At 48.5% G+C, this 14,946-nt stretch overlaps 2 protein-coding genes across 4 annotated transcripts in view; one reads left to right on the top strand and one right to left on the bottom strand.

The window, feature by feature from the left end:
- On the top strand, window positions 1–2,689 carry RBM15B (RNA binding motif protein 15B; the record flags this gene model as incomplete). Its single annotated transcript, XM_042017901.1, has 1 exon — window positions 1–2,689. A coding segment is annotated over one exon (2,409 nt), but the record flags the coding sequence as incomplete, so codon positions are not given.
- A 4,989-nt stretch (window positions 2,690–7,678) lies between these two features.
- Window positions 7,679–14,946, bottom strand: part of DCAF1 (DDB1 and CUL4 associated factor 1) — a 49,286-nt gene continuing 42,018 nt past the window's right edge. The window contains exons 23-25 of one of the 3 annotated variants that reach the window (XM_042018598.1): window positions 12,172–12,427; window positions 9,344–9,399; window positions 8,580–8,658 (exon numbers count right to left, since the gene is read on the bottom strand). In XM_042018598.1, coding sequence (XP_041874532.1) covers window positions 9,380–9,399; window positions 12,172–12,427 — 276 coding nt within the window. In that variant the 3' untranslated portion in view covers window positions 8,580–8,658; window positions 9,344–9,379. Of the gene's footprint in view, window positions 8,659–9,343; window positions 9,400–12,171; window positions 12,428–14,946 lie in introns of those variants that run through there. The other 2 variants (XM_042018587.1, XR_006014505.1) reach the window with 2 other exon arrangements.

Raw genomic sequence — 14,946 nt, 5'->3', positions numbered from 1 at the left:
CCCTCGTCCTCCTCCTCTTCCTCGTCCCGGGCGCTCGGCGTGCCCAAGGCCAAGGCGCTGCCGGGCGCCGTGGTGGCCCCGTCGCTGCTGCTGGCCGGGCCGCCGCCGGGCGCCGCGCCCTCGCTGCTGCTGGCGCCGCTCGGGGGCTCGGCCGGGCTGGCCGGGGAGCCGCCCGGCTCCTGCGAGTACAAGACGCTGCTGGTGAGCGGGCTGAGCGCGGCCCTGCCCGACCAGCTGCTGGAGGACGGACTGTTCCGCCTCTTCCAGCGCTTCGCGGGCGGGGGCGCCGGGGACATCAGTGTCAAGCTCTCCCACACGCCCGAGCTCGGCCGCGTCGCATACGTGAACTTCCGACACCCCGGGGATGCCCGCGACGCCCGCCGGCACGCCCGGGCCCGGCAGCTGCTCCTCTACGACCGGCCGCTCAAGGTGGAGCCCGTGTACTTGCGCGGGGGCCGGCGCAGCCGTACGCCGCCCCCCGCGCCTTCCCCGGAGCCGCTGGGGTACCTGCCGCCCCTGCACAGCGCCTACCAATACAAGCAGCGCTCGCTGTCGCCGGTCACCAGCCCCTTGCTGCGGGAGCCACGGCCCCGCCACGCTGCCGCCGCCGCCTTCGCTCTGGAAGCGGCCGCCATCGGGCTCTCCCGGGAGCGGGAGCGGGCCCTGGATTACTACGGGCTGTACGACGAGCGCGGCCGCCCGTACAGTTACCCCATCGTGGCCGAAGAAGACCTGATGCCGGAGGATGACCAGAGAGCCACCCGCAACCTCTTCATCGGCAACCTGGACCACAACGTGTCGGAGGTGGAGCTGAGGCGTGCCTTCGAGAAGTACGGTATCATCGAGGAGGTGGTGATCAAGCGCCCCGCACGCGGCCAGGGCGGTGCCTACGCCTTCCTCAAGTTCCAGAACTTGGACATGGCACACCGGGCCAAGGTGGCCATGTCGGGCCGTGTTGTGGGCAGGAACCCCATCAAAATCGGCTACGGGAAAGCCAACCCCACCACCCGGCTGTGGGTGGGGGGCCTTGGCCCCAGCACTTCCCTGGCTGCCCTGGCCAGGGAGTTCGACCGCTTTGGCAGCATCAGGACTATTGACTACGTGAAGGGCGACAGCTTCGCTTATATCCAGTACGAGAGCCTGGACGCTGCCCAGGCCGCCTGCGCGCAGATGAGGGGCTTTCCCTTGGGCGGACCGGAGAGGAGGCTCCGAGTGGATTTTGCCAAAGCAGAAGAGACGAGATACCCGCAGCAGTACCAGCCCGCACCGCTCCCCGTGCACTACGAGCTGCTGGCTGACGGGTACAGCCGGCACCGGAGCCTGGAGCAAGACTTGAGGGTGCGGGATAGGACTCCTCCGCACCTCCTGTACTCGGACAGAGACAGGAGCTTTGTGGAGGCAGACTGGGCCAGCCCTGCCAAAAATGCGGAACGCAGGAACAACCTGGAGAGCTACAGCCGGTCCGTGCGCAGCCGGAGCGGGGAGCGCTGGGGCAGCGACGGCGACCGCAGTGTGCCCAAACCGTGGGAAGAGAGGCGGAAACGCCGGAGTCTTTCCAGTGACCGCGGAAGGACTACTCACTCGCCTTACGAGGACAGAAGCAGGACAAAGGCCAGTGGGCCAGCTCTAGACCGCAGCCCTGACAGGGCTCGCAAGGAGAATCACACTACAGACCCCGGAGCCGAGAAAGAGCAGAGTAACTCCCTCCAGAACAATCGTCACGCGGCCGAGGAGAAACCCCATCGTGAGCCAGCCGACACTCCCCAGCCCAAAAAAAGGGACAGCGAACGCAATCATCGAACTGGTGAATCGGAATCAAAAACTCACGAGGAGCCAAAATCTGAGACCAAAAAGCTAAAGAATTTATCAGAATATGCTCAGACACTGCAACTTGCTTGGAATGGGCTTCTTGTGCTAAAAAACAGCTGCTTCCCCACCTCTATGCACATCCTGGAGGGAGACCTCGGTGTCATCAACGGACTCCTCAAAGACCATTCATCTGGCGGGAAGTTGACACAGCTCAAAATCGCTCAGAGACTTCGGCTGGACCAGCCCAAGCTGGATGAAGTCACGCGGCGCATCAAACAAGGCAGCCCCAACGGCTACGCCGTGCTCCTGGCCACCCAGTCCGCCCCGGCAGGGGCAGGGGCCGAGGGGACCTTCCCTGTGGTAGAGCCTGGCTTGCAGCGACGGCTTCTCAGGAATCTGGTCTCCTACTTGAAACAGAAGCAGGCTGCTGGGGTTATCAGCCTGCCCGTGGGAGGGGCAAAGGGCAGGGACAGCACAGGCATGCTTTACGCGTTCCCTCCTTGCGAGTTCTCTCAGCAGTACCTCCAGTCAGCACTAAGGACATTGGGGAAGTTAGAAGAAGAACATATGGTGATAGTTATAGTCAAAGACACTGCCTAGCCCACACTGTCTTTTCAAATTCCATGTTTTCTTTGTGTGTCACACAGCCCAGTTGTTTTTAAGGCTGATCATTTTGGTCGAGGCTCAAAACACCTTGACCAAAGTGGTAAGATTTTTAGTTTCTAATTAATTTTAATACCTATAATATCTATTAAAATTTTAAATAGAGCCCATTTTATTCGTTTTTAATATGTGACACTGTCCGCTGTTGTTCTGTATTTTTATTTTTTAACTGTATGAAAGTTGTCAGTAAAGCCTTGTTCACTGATGGATTTCTAAACTTGTGCGGTATCCGAGTTCTTATGGCCAGGAAGGGTGAGTTCCCTGTGCTGCAGGAGCAGCCAGGCCGGGTGAGGCCCCAGCCCAGTTCAGTTTCTCAGATCCCAGCCTTGAGCACCTCCTTCATCTTTATATGTGTCTTCAAGGTGGGAGGGGAAGGGGGGTTCTTTATGCTGTATCAGAGACTGAAAGGTTGGGTCTGTATTTTTTTTTTTTTTTTGTCCTGTTTGCTTTTTATTTCGTAAATTTGAGTCTGGATGCTTTGCTGTTGAGTCTCTATTTGAGGATAGAAGCTTTGCAGGAAGCCAGCCTGCCAAGGAAGCAAATCCTGATCAAGAATAAAAGTGTTTTTCATACACACCAAAAAATTAGTTGATACTTGGCAAAAGGTTTGCTGCTAAGGAGTGGACCCTGTATTCCAGTTGGTGAGGTTTGAGAGCACCTGGCACATGTCTCAGTCATAAAAGTTGACATTCCCAATTTTTATGAAAGGAAAAACAAGCAGAAGAAAAAAATGTGATTGAAGGGGGAACCCTTTTGGGCCCATATTAGATGTGGACAAGCCAGGGGCATGAAGGTGTTTGGTGAGCTGAAGGTGCCCATTTGCAGTCAATCATGTTGTACTACCTGGAATCGTTTATTGAAAGATAAATGGCAAATTATTTTTCCCCTAAAGTTAAGATTTGTTTGCAGGCTTAAAAAAAAGAGAGAAATGCACCTGGCTGGCTGAGAATGTGTTATGTTACCATAGGTAACCTGTAACAGAGGAACCACTGGAGATCCAAATCTGAGCTCTAAAATGGGCTGGATCCATCACCCTTGCTGTCTGTGGTATGAGGGGGTTGGTTGGGAGGCCAGACCCCCTGAGTGCTCAGCACCATAAGGATGTGGTAATGAGTCCAAGGTGGAGTTAAAATCCACACTGTTCTGTTTGGGGATATTTTTATTTTTTAAAATTATGCCTGTAGATTTTAGGAGACTTACAGAAAATTGTGTGGGATTAAAAATGTTACATTTTAAAGTTTCTTTAGATTTGCAGGTGGTTTTTTGTTGTTCTTATGGTAAGCAAGTGAACAAATTGGGAGAACCAGAGTGGGAGAACCAGACTTATCTTGCACCAATCTCTGTGACCCAGCAACTTGCTGAGGGCTGCCAAACGCCCTTCTAAAACTCAGCTCTCAGGTATGATTGGTGTCACAACCCACTTAGCAGGGAGCATAACTCAGTCTAATGCTGCTTTTATTTTTCACTTTTTAACCTGCAGCTGTAGGGACATTATTAATATCAACAAGTGTGGGTTGGTTTTATGGGGTTGGGGGGTTGCATTTCACTTGATGCATCTTCCGTATCCCAGAAAATTATTCTGTCCTTAAGCACCCGAGTGCAGCTCCGAGGCTGTGGAGGGTGTTGTCCATGCAGGGCAGGCAGGGGTCAGAGAGGGGAGCTGGCTGCTCCACTGGGAACAGCAGGGCTCTGGGAGTGTGCTGTGGGAGCAGAGGGGCAAACTCCAGCGCCCGAAGCAGCCAGGCTGTACTGGTGGCACTGGGCTGCCGCGGTTTCACACGGTTATAGGGACACCGACTCCACCCTCGAGACCGAGTCCCCGACAGTGCCAAATGTCAATAATTGTAACGGTTCAGTGTTACCCGAACCAAGTGCTATTAAATACCCCTCGTGGCCGGTCCTAGAGCAATTAGAGCCTTCTGTGGGAGTTATCCTGCCTAGGAGGTGTCCGGGCACACTGGTGGTGCCAGTACAAGTGCCTGCTTGGCTGGCATGGCATGGAGCTGCAGCTCGTGGTGCTGGGGCATGGCCTTGTGTGTGTTATGGTGTGTGAGTGCTAGAAAGGGGAAGGAAAAAAAATGAGTAAATTATAAAAGCCGTGACTGTTTGCTGGTGAAGCCGAGGAACAGCCCAAAATCCCCCATCTCCCAGTTTCCTGGTGAAATAAGTAAATAATAGTGAGGGTTGTTTAGAAGACAAAGAGTTGAATGATGGGATTTCTGTTCCCAGAGAGGTGGCTGATGGTTGTGAGCATGTGAGACCAACAAATCTCCCTCCTACCAAAATTAACAGGTGTAAAGGAGAAGTTGGAGAGTTACGGGAAAGACACCTGGGAGAGAAGGAGCAGCATCCCTCTGCCACAATGACCTGAGCTTTCCCTGATCCCCAGCAGGCAAGGGAGCCACACCATGGCTTTAACAGACTGTGCCAAGGCCAAAAGCCCCATCCTGGACTCGTGTCCACCATCCCATCCCTTCACACATGTATCCAGGCTGATTCCAAGAGAAACAGGCCTGAAAAAGGGTTGGCAGTTACAGCAAAATAAATCTGCATCTGGATCTTACAGCATCAAAGCCTTGGGCCTTAAACTGGGACGGACAGCAGTTCTGGGGAGTAGAAGGGGGGGGTGGGAGGCTTGAGCCCCTCGGTCATGCTGGAAGGTGCTGGGTAAGGCAGTGCTGGGGGGTTGTTTTTTGGAGGATGGTGCCTTTCAGCCCAGTACAATGGGGCAGTAAGGTGATCATGGCAGGGTAATGGTGTCTGGCTCCTTGGGGTGATCTGAAACTCAGAGGGGGAACAGAGTGTGTCATGGTGGATGGGCTGGTCTGAGAGTGTTAGTGCTTAGACTGAGCTACCCCATCTTTTATTCTAAGCACCCATTCAGCAAACATTCTGTCTTACAAGGCCTCTTTAACAGCAGTTGCTGGCTGTCTTTCCTACTGAAACGGATGAGGACTAGCCCTGGATGCGCTCTAACCCGTGCTGAGGAGCCTCAGTCACTGCCCTTAGCTACACTTGGCTTTGTACCTTGCTCTCCCAGCCCTGGCCTGTGGGAGATTTTTTAACCCCAGCCCTGCAGGGATGTGCTGCTCCCTCCCAGGGTGCTGGCAGGGCATTCCACAGGCTGTGTTCCATGGAAGGGTGCTGCAGTGCACCAAATGGGCCAAGCAGTTACTCAGGTCCCAGAACAGTGAGGACCACGCTGACAAGAGGGCACAGGCTGTGCTGGGCTCATCTGCTCACATTGTGGGAGGAAACAACATCCTCCCTGCTCCCCTCTGATGCAGAGGGAGGAGTAGGTCTTAGCCAGCTGGCAGGACATTTAAATCTCCTTCCCCCCTAAGCCAGGGTCTGTAACTGCTGCATAGAAGAAATACTGTATGGCACCACATCAGCCACGTGCTGGGAGTATTCCAGAAGATTATAGGATTCTTTCCAAGCAACATGCTTTTAAATAGATTAAATCATGATGCCAGGGTGGCAGGTGATTTTCCAAATGCTGAGAATTCTCCCCATCCCAAGCAGCTGCAGAATTATGGCCTGACAAAAACAAAATGATCCCTGCTAGTCCCCAGTTCTGAACCCCACTTTGCACCCAAGTTGGTGCAGTCACCTGTTCCCCAGCACTCTTCAGTGAGACCCCCAGAACTAAGGCAGTAGCATGGGCTGCAGGCAGCTTCCCCAGGCGTGTATTTACCTTCAGAGGCCAGGTCTGCTCGGGATAGGGGCTGGGGGGCTGCTTCAGCAGTTCTTTGGGGGGGGGGGGGGATGTAACCTGCAGGCCCTGCCTCCTTCCCCACAGGGTAAGGCCCAAACCCACTCCCTTTGGCTCTGTTCAGTGGAGTTAGGGCAGGTGTGGGAGTGGAGGGATGGCTCATATACTTACAGCACCTCAGGTTCAAGTCAAATGCATACACAGGAGTGCCATCCCAGGTGTTTTGGTTCTGTCTCATAAAACTAGCTGGTAAATTTCTCCAAAACAGCCAGGCCCAAATCAGCAGCAGATGCAGCCAGTTACAGCTGGGATATAATGCCAGAACAATATATGGACGGCTGGCACTGCCTCTCCCTGGAAGCAGTAGCTGAGTACATGCTTTTCTTTTTTTCCTCCTCCTGAGCTGCACATTTTTCTATGGTGAAGTTGGGTAGGATGGTTTCTGGTAAGGCAGAGGCTACTTCCACAGCTGTTGGGTGGCATATCCGATTTTCAATCCCCTCATTTAATCAGAATGCTGCTCCAATTGCTGGTCTTAAATGCTGCAATAATCACAACTTGCTCATCTTTATCGACTCTGTAGGGTACAATTATCCATTTTAAGTTGCAGCAGAACCTTTCTTTTTAATTATTAACAAGCAGCCCTGGGTAAGTGCATTAAGTACATGCAATGCTGGAGGGGAAAAAAGCTATCCCTTCTTTCAGTTAAAAAGGAAATCCTTCCTCTTCAAGCAGTAAGACCTTGAGCCTTAGTGGAAACGAGCAGTTCTTGGTGGAAAACTGGTTGGAGTGTCAAGGAGAAGTCTCCAGTTCCCTGTTCTGCCTCACACCCTATTCTGAAAAGGGCCAAAACAGAGAAAGGTTTAAAGGGTGAGTGGATGTTATCTGAACACCTGGGAATAAACAGCACAGTCGTGGCCTTGTCCAGGCAAGCAGAGAGCACCCTCACGTGCCAGCTCTGAGCACAGGCCCAAGCTGCACAGCTGGGTGCTGCACCGTGAAGCAAAACACTCCACTGCCATCTCTTCCTCCTGTTCTGAGGGGCAGGGCCTCCTCTCATGCCTCAGCAGGATTTGCCCTCTGCCCCAACAGCCACAGGGCAGCTTGGGCAATGCCAAACCACAGGAGGAAGCCAGTGCTGCTCCCAGCTCCTGGCACACCCTGGGAGATGGGGAATTCCCTGCCTGAACTGCAGTGGACACTCCAGAGCACCTCCCCACACAACCACAGCCCAGTGGCATCATCCAGCTCCCACACAGTGGTGAGGCTGCCACTGAGAATTCCAGGCTGTCAGGCAACCCAAGGGATCAGAACTGGAACTCACAGCTGCTGTGCCATGGCCAGGCTGAGCTCCCAAACCCCTGTTTCCTTTGCCCTTCCTTACTGCAGCCAGGTTCCAGCTACACCTGGCTGCTCTCAGCCAAGCCCTGCAGGCACATGGAGCACTGCTTTTGCATGGCTACAATTCACAGCCGTACAGACAGACAGGACTTGTATTTAATTTTTTAATAAATACACTTTACATTAAAGAAAAAGGCCTTCAATTTGCAGTTTCCACACAGAGGGCAAGAGGGAAAAGAAAAAAAAAAAAGAGAAAGAAAGATTAAAAAACTTGAACCACAAAGGGCAGGAGGGAGAAAAAGGGCTCAAACTTCAATCCCAGATTCCCATGTCTTCAGGAATACCAGGCTCTGACTAGGCCCACCCAGGATTTCAGCCTCCCACTACAGCTGGTATCACAGCGCAAATCTACATTAGCAAACACCCCAGGGGCTCTTCCCTGGAGGACAAAAGCATCTGGAACACACTGGTGCATTAGCAGGTATAACACCTGTAGTTCTTCTTTTTTAAAAATAAAATCATATTTAAAATAAAAATATTCTCACTCCTCAACAATATTAGAAACCATGATCCTCTTATTTCACTTAGTAGTTGCATAAAGTTTAATTTCTTTTAATTTTAAACAATTTTTCTCCCCAAACCTACCCCATGGTAACAAGGTACTACAGGAATACAAAGGTCTCCCCTCTTTACTAGAACACTTGCCTTTTTTTTTTCTTTTTTTTTTTTTTTTATAAAACTATTTCTGTTCTTTAGGAAAGAACTTTATACAAAGAAAATATATTGTGAAATATCTTCAGAAGTTTCCTTGAAGAGTCATCTCAGCCTAAAATAAAAAATAAAAAAAAAAAAAGGCAGAGAGAAATGAGGCCTAACCCCAGGTCTCTTTATTGAGACTTAGCCCCGAGCCTCAAACTGACTCAAACCAACACAGCGGATCGGCAGGAGATCCTCAGGCTTTCCCAGGATAAGTAGGGCTGGGGTGCTCAGAGTCGGTTTCCAATTTGGTCTCTGGTCTTCTGCTGGGAAGGGAGCGTCGTCTCCTGCCCACACCCCGCCCGCAGCCGCTCCTCACTCATTCAGGGACAGGATGATGTCGTCCTCCAGGTCGGAGTTATCGGAGCTATCGGCTGCAAAGGAGACACGAGGGTTAGGTTTGGTTTGCGGCAGAGGCACTTGCCCAGGCACAGGAGATGGTCACCCCTGGCAGCACCATCAGTGCTCCAAACCACTCAAAAGCAGCCAGGAAATCTGCACCAGAGCTTTCTTTCCCTGCTTAAAACAGAGGCTCAAGGAGAGCAGCTTAGCAAGTGCAGTTTCTATGAGCTGGCAGGTTTTTCCCCTGACAAGGTGAGGAGGACACCAGCAGAGAGCTGCCTGCACAACTTCCTGCACACAAAGGGCAACAACTCTTCATGCCAGGGGCTGGACAGATGTGGCAGTCGTTCCTCACAGCTGGACAGTGCCACCAGCCTGGCCCCTGCATGATGTGCACAGGGTAATTCCTCATGCAGTGAGTTGCACCTCACTAAGGTGGAAGCAATCCACGCATTCACAACCAGAACCTTCCTCTAGTAACTCAAAGGTTTCTGTAATGAATTTAACTACAGGTCACTTACTAAAGGTGACCTGTAACTTGTGCTTTTCCTGGTTTTCTTCATTGTGGTGCAGAATAAAGACATGAGGGGATTTACCAGAAGCAGTCACACACGCATACACACACGCTTTTTATCTTAAAACATAAGATCTCTCCTCCCTCAGTTGTGCAAGAAGGAAGCAGTAGCAGCTCTGGCAGCAAGAGGGCTCCTGCCTTACCTTAGAGGTGGTGTTGGTTCTTTTTCTTATGCGAATTCATTGGATGCAGCAGATAACTGGGTGTTAAAAATAGTTAAAAAGAAAAAAAAAAAAAAGACACCAAGACTTCCACTTAGCCATCTCAGTAATGTGGATCTCTAAAATGCCTGTTAAGGTAAGAAAGACCTTCTGGAGGGTTCACCCCTTCTCAGATGCTATCCTTAGGGGGGAAAAAAAATCACAGGCAAGCAAACAGGGCACAAACCCTTTCCCCCAACCCTCCTCCCTGAAGATCAGCCAGCTGCCTTTCCACTGTGATCAGCAAGGGATGCTCCATCTCACCATCCATCGGACTGAGCCTAAGCTGAGGGGTCATCAGTGCTCCCAGAACAGCCACAGCCACATTGGGTTGCTGGAACACCAGCCACTGCTGCAGCAGCTACACTTACACAGTAAGAGGGAAAGAAGCACAAGCAAGATACCAATCCAGAAACTCTGGAGAAGAGAAGCTGAGAAAGTTGGAGTTTTGGGGGGTTTTTGTTGGGTGGGTTTTTTTTAACCCCAGAGAAAAGCTCTGAGAAAGGATCTCCTCACTATTCCCCAGTTCACCACATAACCTTCCAGTTCTGAGCTCTATGTCTGCAAGTAAACCTGACTGCAGTTAACTGTTTGGCATAGTTAGTTTGCACAGACCTGCCTGGAAGTTGCCATTTTGGATTACAGAAGAGGAATCAGAATCCAGAGTCAGCCATGCTGCTGGTGAGAATCCCATGTATTTCTTCCATCCTATGCCATATGTGCATTTCAAAAATTACACTCAGCCCGCCCAGGAAAAAGCTCTTGAAAGACCTGCACAATGCATTAACTGCTTTGACAAACAGATCTAATGTCCCCAAGGTGGTAACAAAGGAGGAGGAAGACAAATTCATACTTTAAAGGTTCTCCATGGATTATTTTTAAAAAGGAACACATAGCAACCAATGCCACTCACTCCTGTTTCAACTGTTCTCTGAATTATTTTGCTTTGAAAACACTCACTGTATGTTATGGAGGTTCACCCACAATACAGCAAGAATCTGCAGTAGGGAACACTCTAAATGCACCCCATGCCTCAGATCGGTCCTTGCTATGCTGGCAGTGCCCTTACAACTTTTAATTCTGGAACAAGCATAAGCAGAGGAAAATTTTAATTGTTCTTTGCTGGGGGGTGGGGAAACAGAAAGAAGTCAGATGAAATCACAGAGCAGCTGCCATAGAACCCCACTCATCAAACCCATCAAGGACCATGCATGCATCAGCCCAGCAGAGCTGCACTCCCTGCTCTGAGTTCCTGAAATTGCTGCTAAGCAACCTAACAGCCATGGGATGGGCTGCCTGCAGCTCCACAGCCATACCAGATCTAAGTTCTGCTCAAGTGGCTCTATCCATAAATGATGTACAGATGTGGCTGCTTCATAACACAGTGTTCTGCAGAGCACGCCTGAAACGCCTGTCAAGTAGCACCTTGTTTGTTCCAGGAAGAGTTATTGAAATGGCCTGAACATCCTGGCCATTCTGCCCCTTGGACAATTCAAGGTACAGCACCCCAGGTGCTCTCTGAAGAGCTTCTGGCCCTGCATTCCCCAAGGAAAAACAAGTGGAGTTGTGTCACGAAGATCCTGCCCACTACTAGGACACAGAGGTTCCCTGTAATCCCAAAATGTCACACTGCAATATGCTATTAATGACTGAGCTGTGCAAATATCCTTCATGGCTCTACAGGATAAACCTATTTCCCTCTAGACAACAGCAGAGTGACCTCAGAGAATAACTCTGGCAACCTAATGTGGCCACGTCCTTAAAAATGACTGAGCTACATTTCCACAGAAGACATGGATGAGTCTGCCAGCCACATCACTGCCAACGTGGGGCCTGCCATGCTTCATCCTCCAGCACACTGGCAGGGAAGCCTGATATGAGAGCTGAGATGGGAACCAATCTCCCATCACTGCAGGACTTCAAACACCTTGCACACCATAATTACTCATCCTTACCAACCCCTTACCTTAAGGTAACTACATTATGTCCATTTTTACAGCTTGAAAATTAAAAATAACTAAATGGTTTGGCTACACATACTCAAAAATTGTGCTGCAAAAAAGGGAACAGAATCTGGTGTCACAAATCCCAAGTCTGATGCTATCCTACTCACCTTCTTTCTTGTGAAGCATTTTTCCAAATTTTATTGCTACATAAAAAGTTCAGACCTTTCTTTCTTATACACCCATACACACACACTTTATATTTTCAAATCACTGTATTTGTGGAATGCCAGCAAAAGAGAACAATTTAAATTATATTCCAAAAGTTATGTTAGCTTCAGAATAGTCTAATAAAGGAAGTGAAGTCAGAAATGCCATGTTAGCTTTGCACTTTTAGCAATTGCAAAAGAGAAAGAACAGCACCAAGGATCAAAAATGCTTCTCTGTCCTTACAGGCTCACATGAGGCAGAGAGGGCAGGTGAGGTAACAGTTAAACCTGTGTCCCCTTGAAAGGCAGGACAGGCAAGCCATCAGACAAAGCTTCTTCACATGGAGTTCTCACACACACACACACACACACACACCTGGGAGCACTTGAAGAAAGGAGATACCTCCTTTTCCAGAATGCACAGTTGTTCTCTCACGTAAGAGCTGCTTTTACCAGCAGATTACTGAGAGAAGCCACAGGTGAACAAGCACGATGATGGTCTGTGACTCATACTAACAAGGGACATGTCAGTTAAGTCATTTCAGGGGAAATTTAGATGCTGCCTCTTTGTCAGGACCTTAAGCAGCAGATAAGGTCACCGAGGTGGGCACACACTTACTATCTCCAAGAATCAGCTCAACTTCCTCATCAGCATCAGAATCTTCATCTTCACCCTCATCTCCCTCTTCCAGGAGGTTGGCAATCTCCTCATCATCGGAGGGAGAAAAGTCATTTTCTCCATCCTCACCAGCATTCTCGTTGTTCTCATCCTCCTCCAGCTCAGCCTCCAGCAGCTGGTCCGTGTCTAGTTCATCAAGGTCATCTGTGTCATCATCATCTTCATCATCATCTTCTTCCTCTTGCTCCTCTTCCTCCTATAAAGACAGCAAAAACAGTCCATTGCAGACATTAAGATACATGTAAAATGGAACAAGAGTAATTAAAGAAAACCTATAGTTTTCACTTGTCCCCATATCCAGCCACCAAACATAAACACTCTCCCATCACCCATCTAAGCACTCTCTCCACAGCTTCAGAGCATCACACATGCCAGATCACCTGCAGGTCTGCAAAGTCTTAACTGCAAAATGCTGCTGCAAACAGGTACCATTGGCTCAAGCTCCTCTCCGGGACTGGCCACCAACACAAAGCACCCTCGAGAAGGACATGCAGTAAGACCTGTTAATCCATGGCTTTGTTGCTAGTCTTGTGCAAACTGCTTTAGTTTCAGCAGGACCAAAACCTCCACTTGACATCAAGCCACATGCACCTTCAGTCTCTGTCATTCCCATTTGGATGAGGTGTAAAATGTAGGGAAGGATACTTTCAGCCAAGGCCAATCCCTGAATCACTCAGCTTCAGATGAGAGAACTGTTCAAGGCAGCTCAGAAGTCTCATCTTTGATATTTACCTGTGGATCAAGATCCTTCTCTATTAAACCATAAGAATTTGCATTCAGTAAAGCAACTGAATTCCTCATTGTACAGACAAAATCCAGCAATCTGTGTGTAGTGGATAAGACTGAGTGGGAAGGAGCTGTAACAGTTCTACCCTTCTTCCAGACAAACTGCCATCACAAGCCAAGCTCCAGGGTGTTCCAGGACTGAAAGAAAAGCTTCAATCCCCTGCACATCTCAGTCACTGCCTGCTTCTCTAACAGAATGCTCTCAACTCTTTCAGTCCTAATTGCCCCTTTGTTTTGGGAGGAGACACATTCTGCAAAATTAGGAAGCAATTAAGATAGATATCTAACAACCCACTTCAAGGGTTCCTTTGGTCCTCAAGCTCACCACACTCCCACTGAGCTGTTTAGACTGCTGCATTTTCAGATCTAAAGCGACAGAGGAAAGTCCTTTACTGTCATCTCCCCAACCTACTTTTTCTTCAGTCAGTGCTATAAAAAACCACCACACCCACACAAATCCAACATCTGTCACAGGCAAGAGAAATAAAGACAAAATGCCTGAGTAAATGGTATTGTTTCTTCACTTGCAAAAGGCAGCCAAGTCTTCACTGCTGACCAGAAGTGCTGCGTTATTAAATGCAGATTACAGTATAAAAGCAATGGTTTGCTACATAGTTTCCTTTATGAAAGAGCTTATATGAAATACAATATTAAAGCCAACCTGTATTAAAGCCTGTGCTTATTTCAAGCAATTGCAACTTTACTTTGAGTCAGTGAGTCCTCAGATAAACAGACATAATTGTATACATACTGGGAGAGGAAGTATCTTACTTGCAGTTCGCAGTTTTAAACTGCAGTGCCATACTCGGTATAATTTTCTATAAAATATACTCAATTGAGTATAAACGCTTTACCTTAATAATTTGTATTTATTTTTGTTAAATGCGGTATCTGCAGAGAGACCAATGTCTCAAATTTTATTACTCTAGTCAGAATTGAAAAGCTGATTAAAAACCAAAAAGGCAGGAGAGTTTATTTTCATTTTTCATTGTCTAAACAATTTTGAAGCAGAAAAGAGATATCAATTTATTCAAAAATCTTAGAAAAATTAAGCGAAGTTTCTCAGTGTGGAGATAGAGACACACCTGTAGACATTGGGAAAAAAGTATGTTGTCTGCAAGATTCATTTAGAGTCCATGTCGGTAAAAATTGAAGGATTCTGAAATTAGTTAGGTCTCTTCTTTGTTTCTACATCTGTGGAATTTCTGAAAGTATTCTTTTCCTAAATATCTAGTCCACAAGGACTCAAAATGTCAAAACTACTAAATTTGATAATGTTTCATATGTAATGTATTTATTGGAAATTGATTTACTGTTTCATCAACATTCTAATTCAAGCTCAAGGCAAGGCATTTATACCAATATCACCCTTCAAATACAGGATGAAATGAAATGTAGTTGCATAGAGCTAAAAATCCCTTCTGGCTGACAAGGCTAAGAGCCAAATTACACAGAAAGATTGTATACTTAGCTGCAAATTAGCTTTGAAGAGTTATACCAACCAGTGAAGGAAAAATAATTTGTGAAAATACAAACAAGAGCTGAAATGCTTCCACTTTCACAGTTTAAATTACTTAATCTGAAGTTGGTGATTAGAATCAGGCCACATTCATTTAAAAACCACCTAAGAACAGTAAGATGAGATCAAAATTATACCTGTCCTTGGTAAAACAGAAAATAGTGTGTAACTTATGCTACAAGAAGTCACATGTGCATGTGAGTGTGACACACACAGTGACACCCTTACAGAGCTGGAGGGGTGACACGTGGCAGGGCTCAAGAGGAGCATCTTCATCAGTGAGGAGGAAACCTGTACCATGTCATGTTTTAAAGAACCCAAACATAACTTGGCCACTGTGAAGCTTCTGCTAAGCTACAGGCAAATAAATTCTGCCTCAGCTTGTGAGCCAAGCCAAGCACAAGCTCTGC

Source organism: Corvus kubaryi, unplaced genomic scaffold (assembly GCF_017639235.1).
Source record: "Corvus kubaryi isolate FWS band 111438036 unplaced genomic scaffold, C.kubaryi_AGA036_p1.0 124, whole genome shotgun sequence".
Classification (NCBI taxonomy): Eukaryota; Metazoa; Chordata; class Aves; order Passeriformes; family Corvidae; genus Corvus; species Corvus kubaryi.
This window is presented reverse-complemented; position numbering and strand designations above follow the sequence as displayed.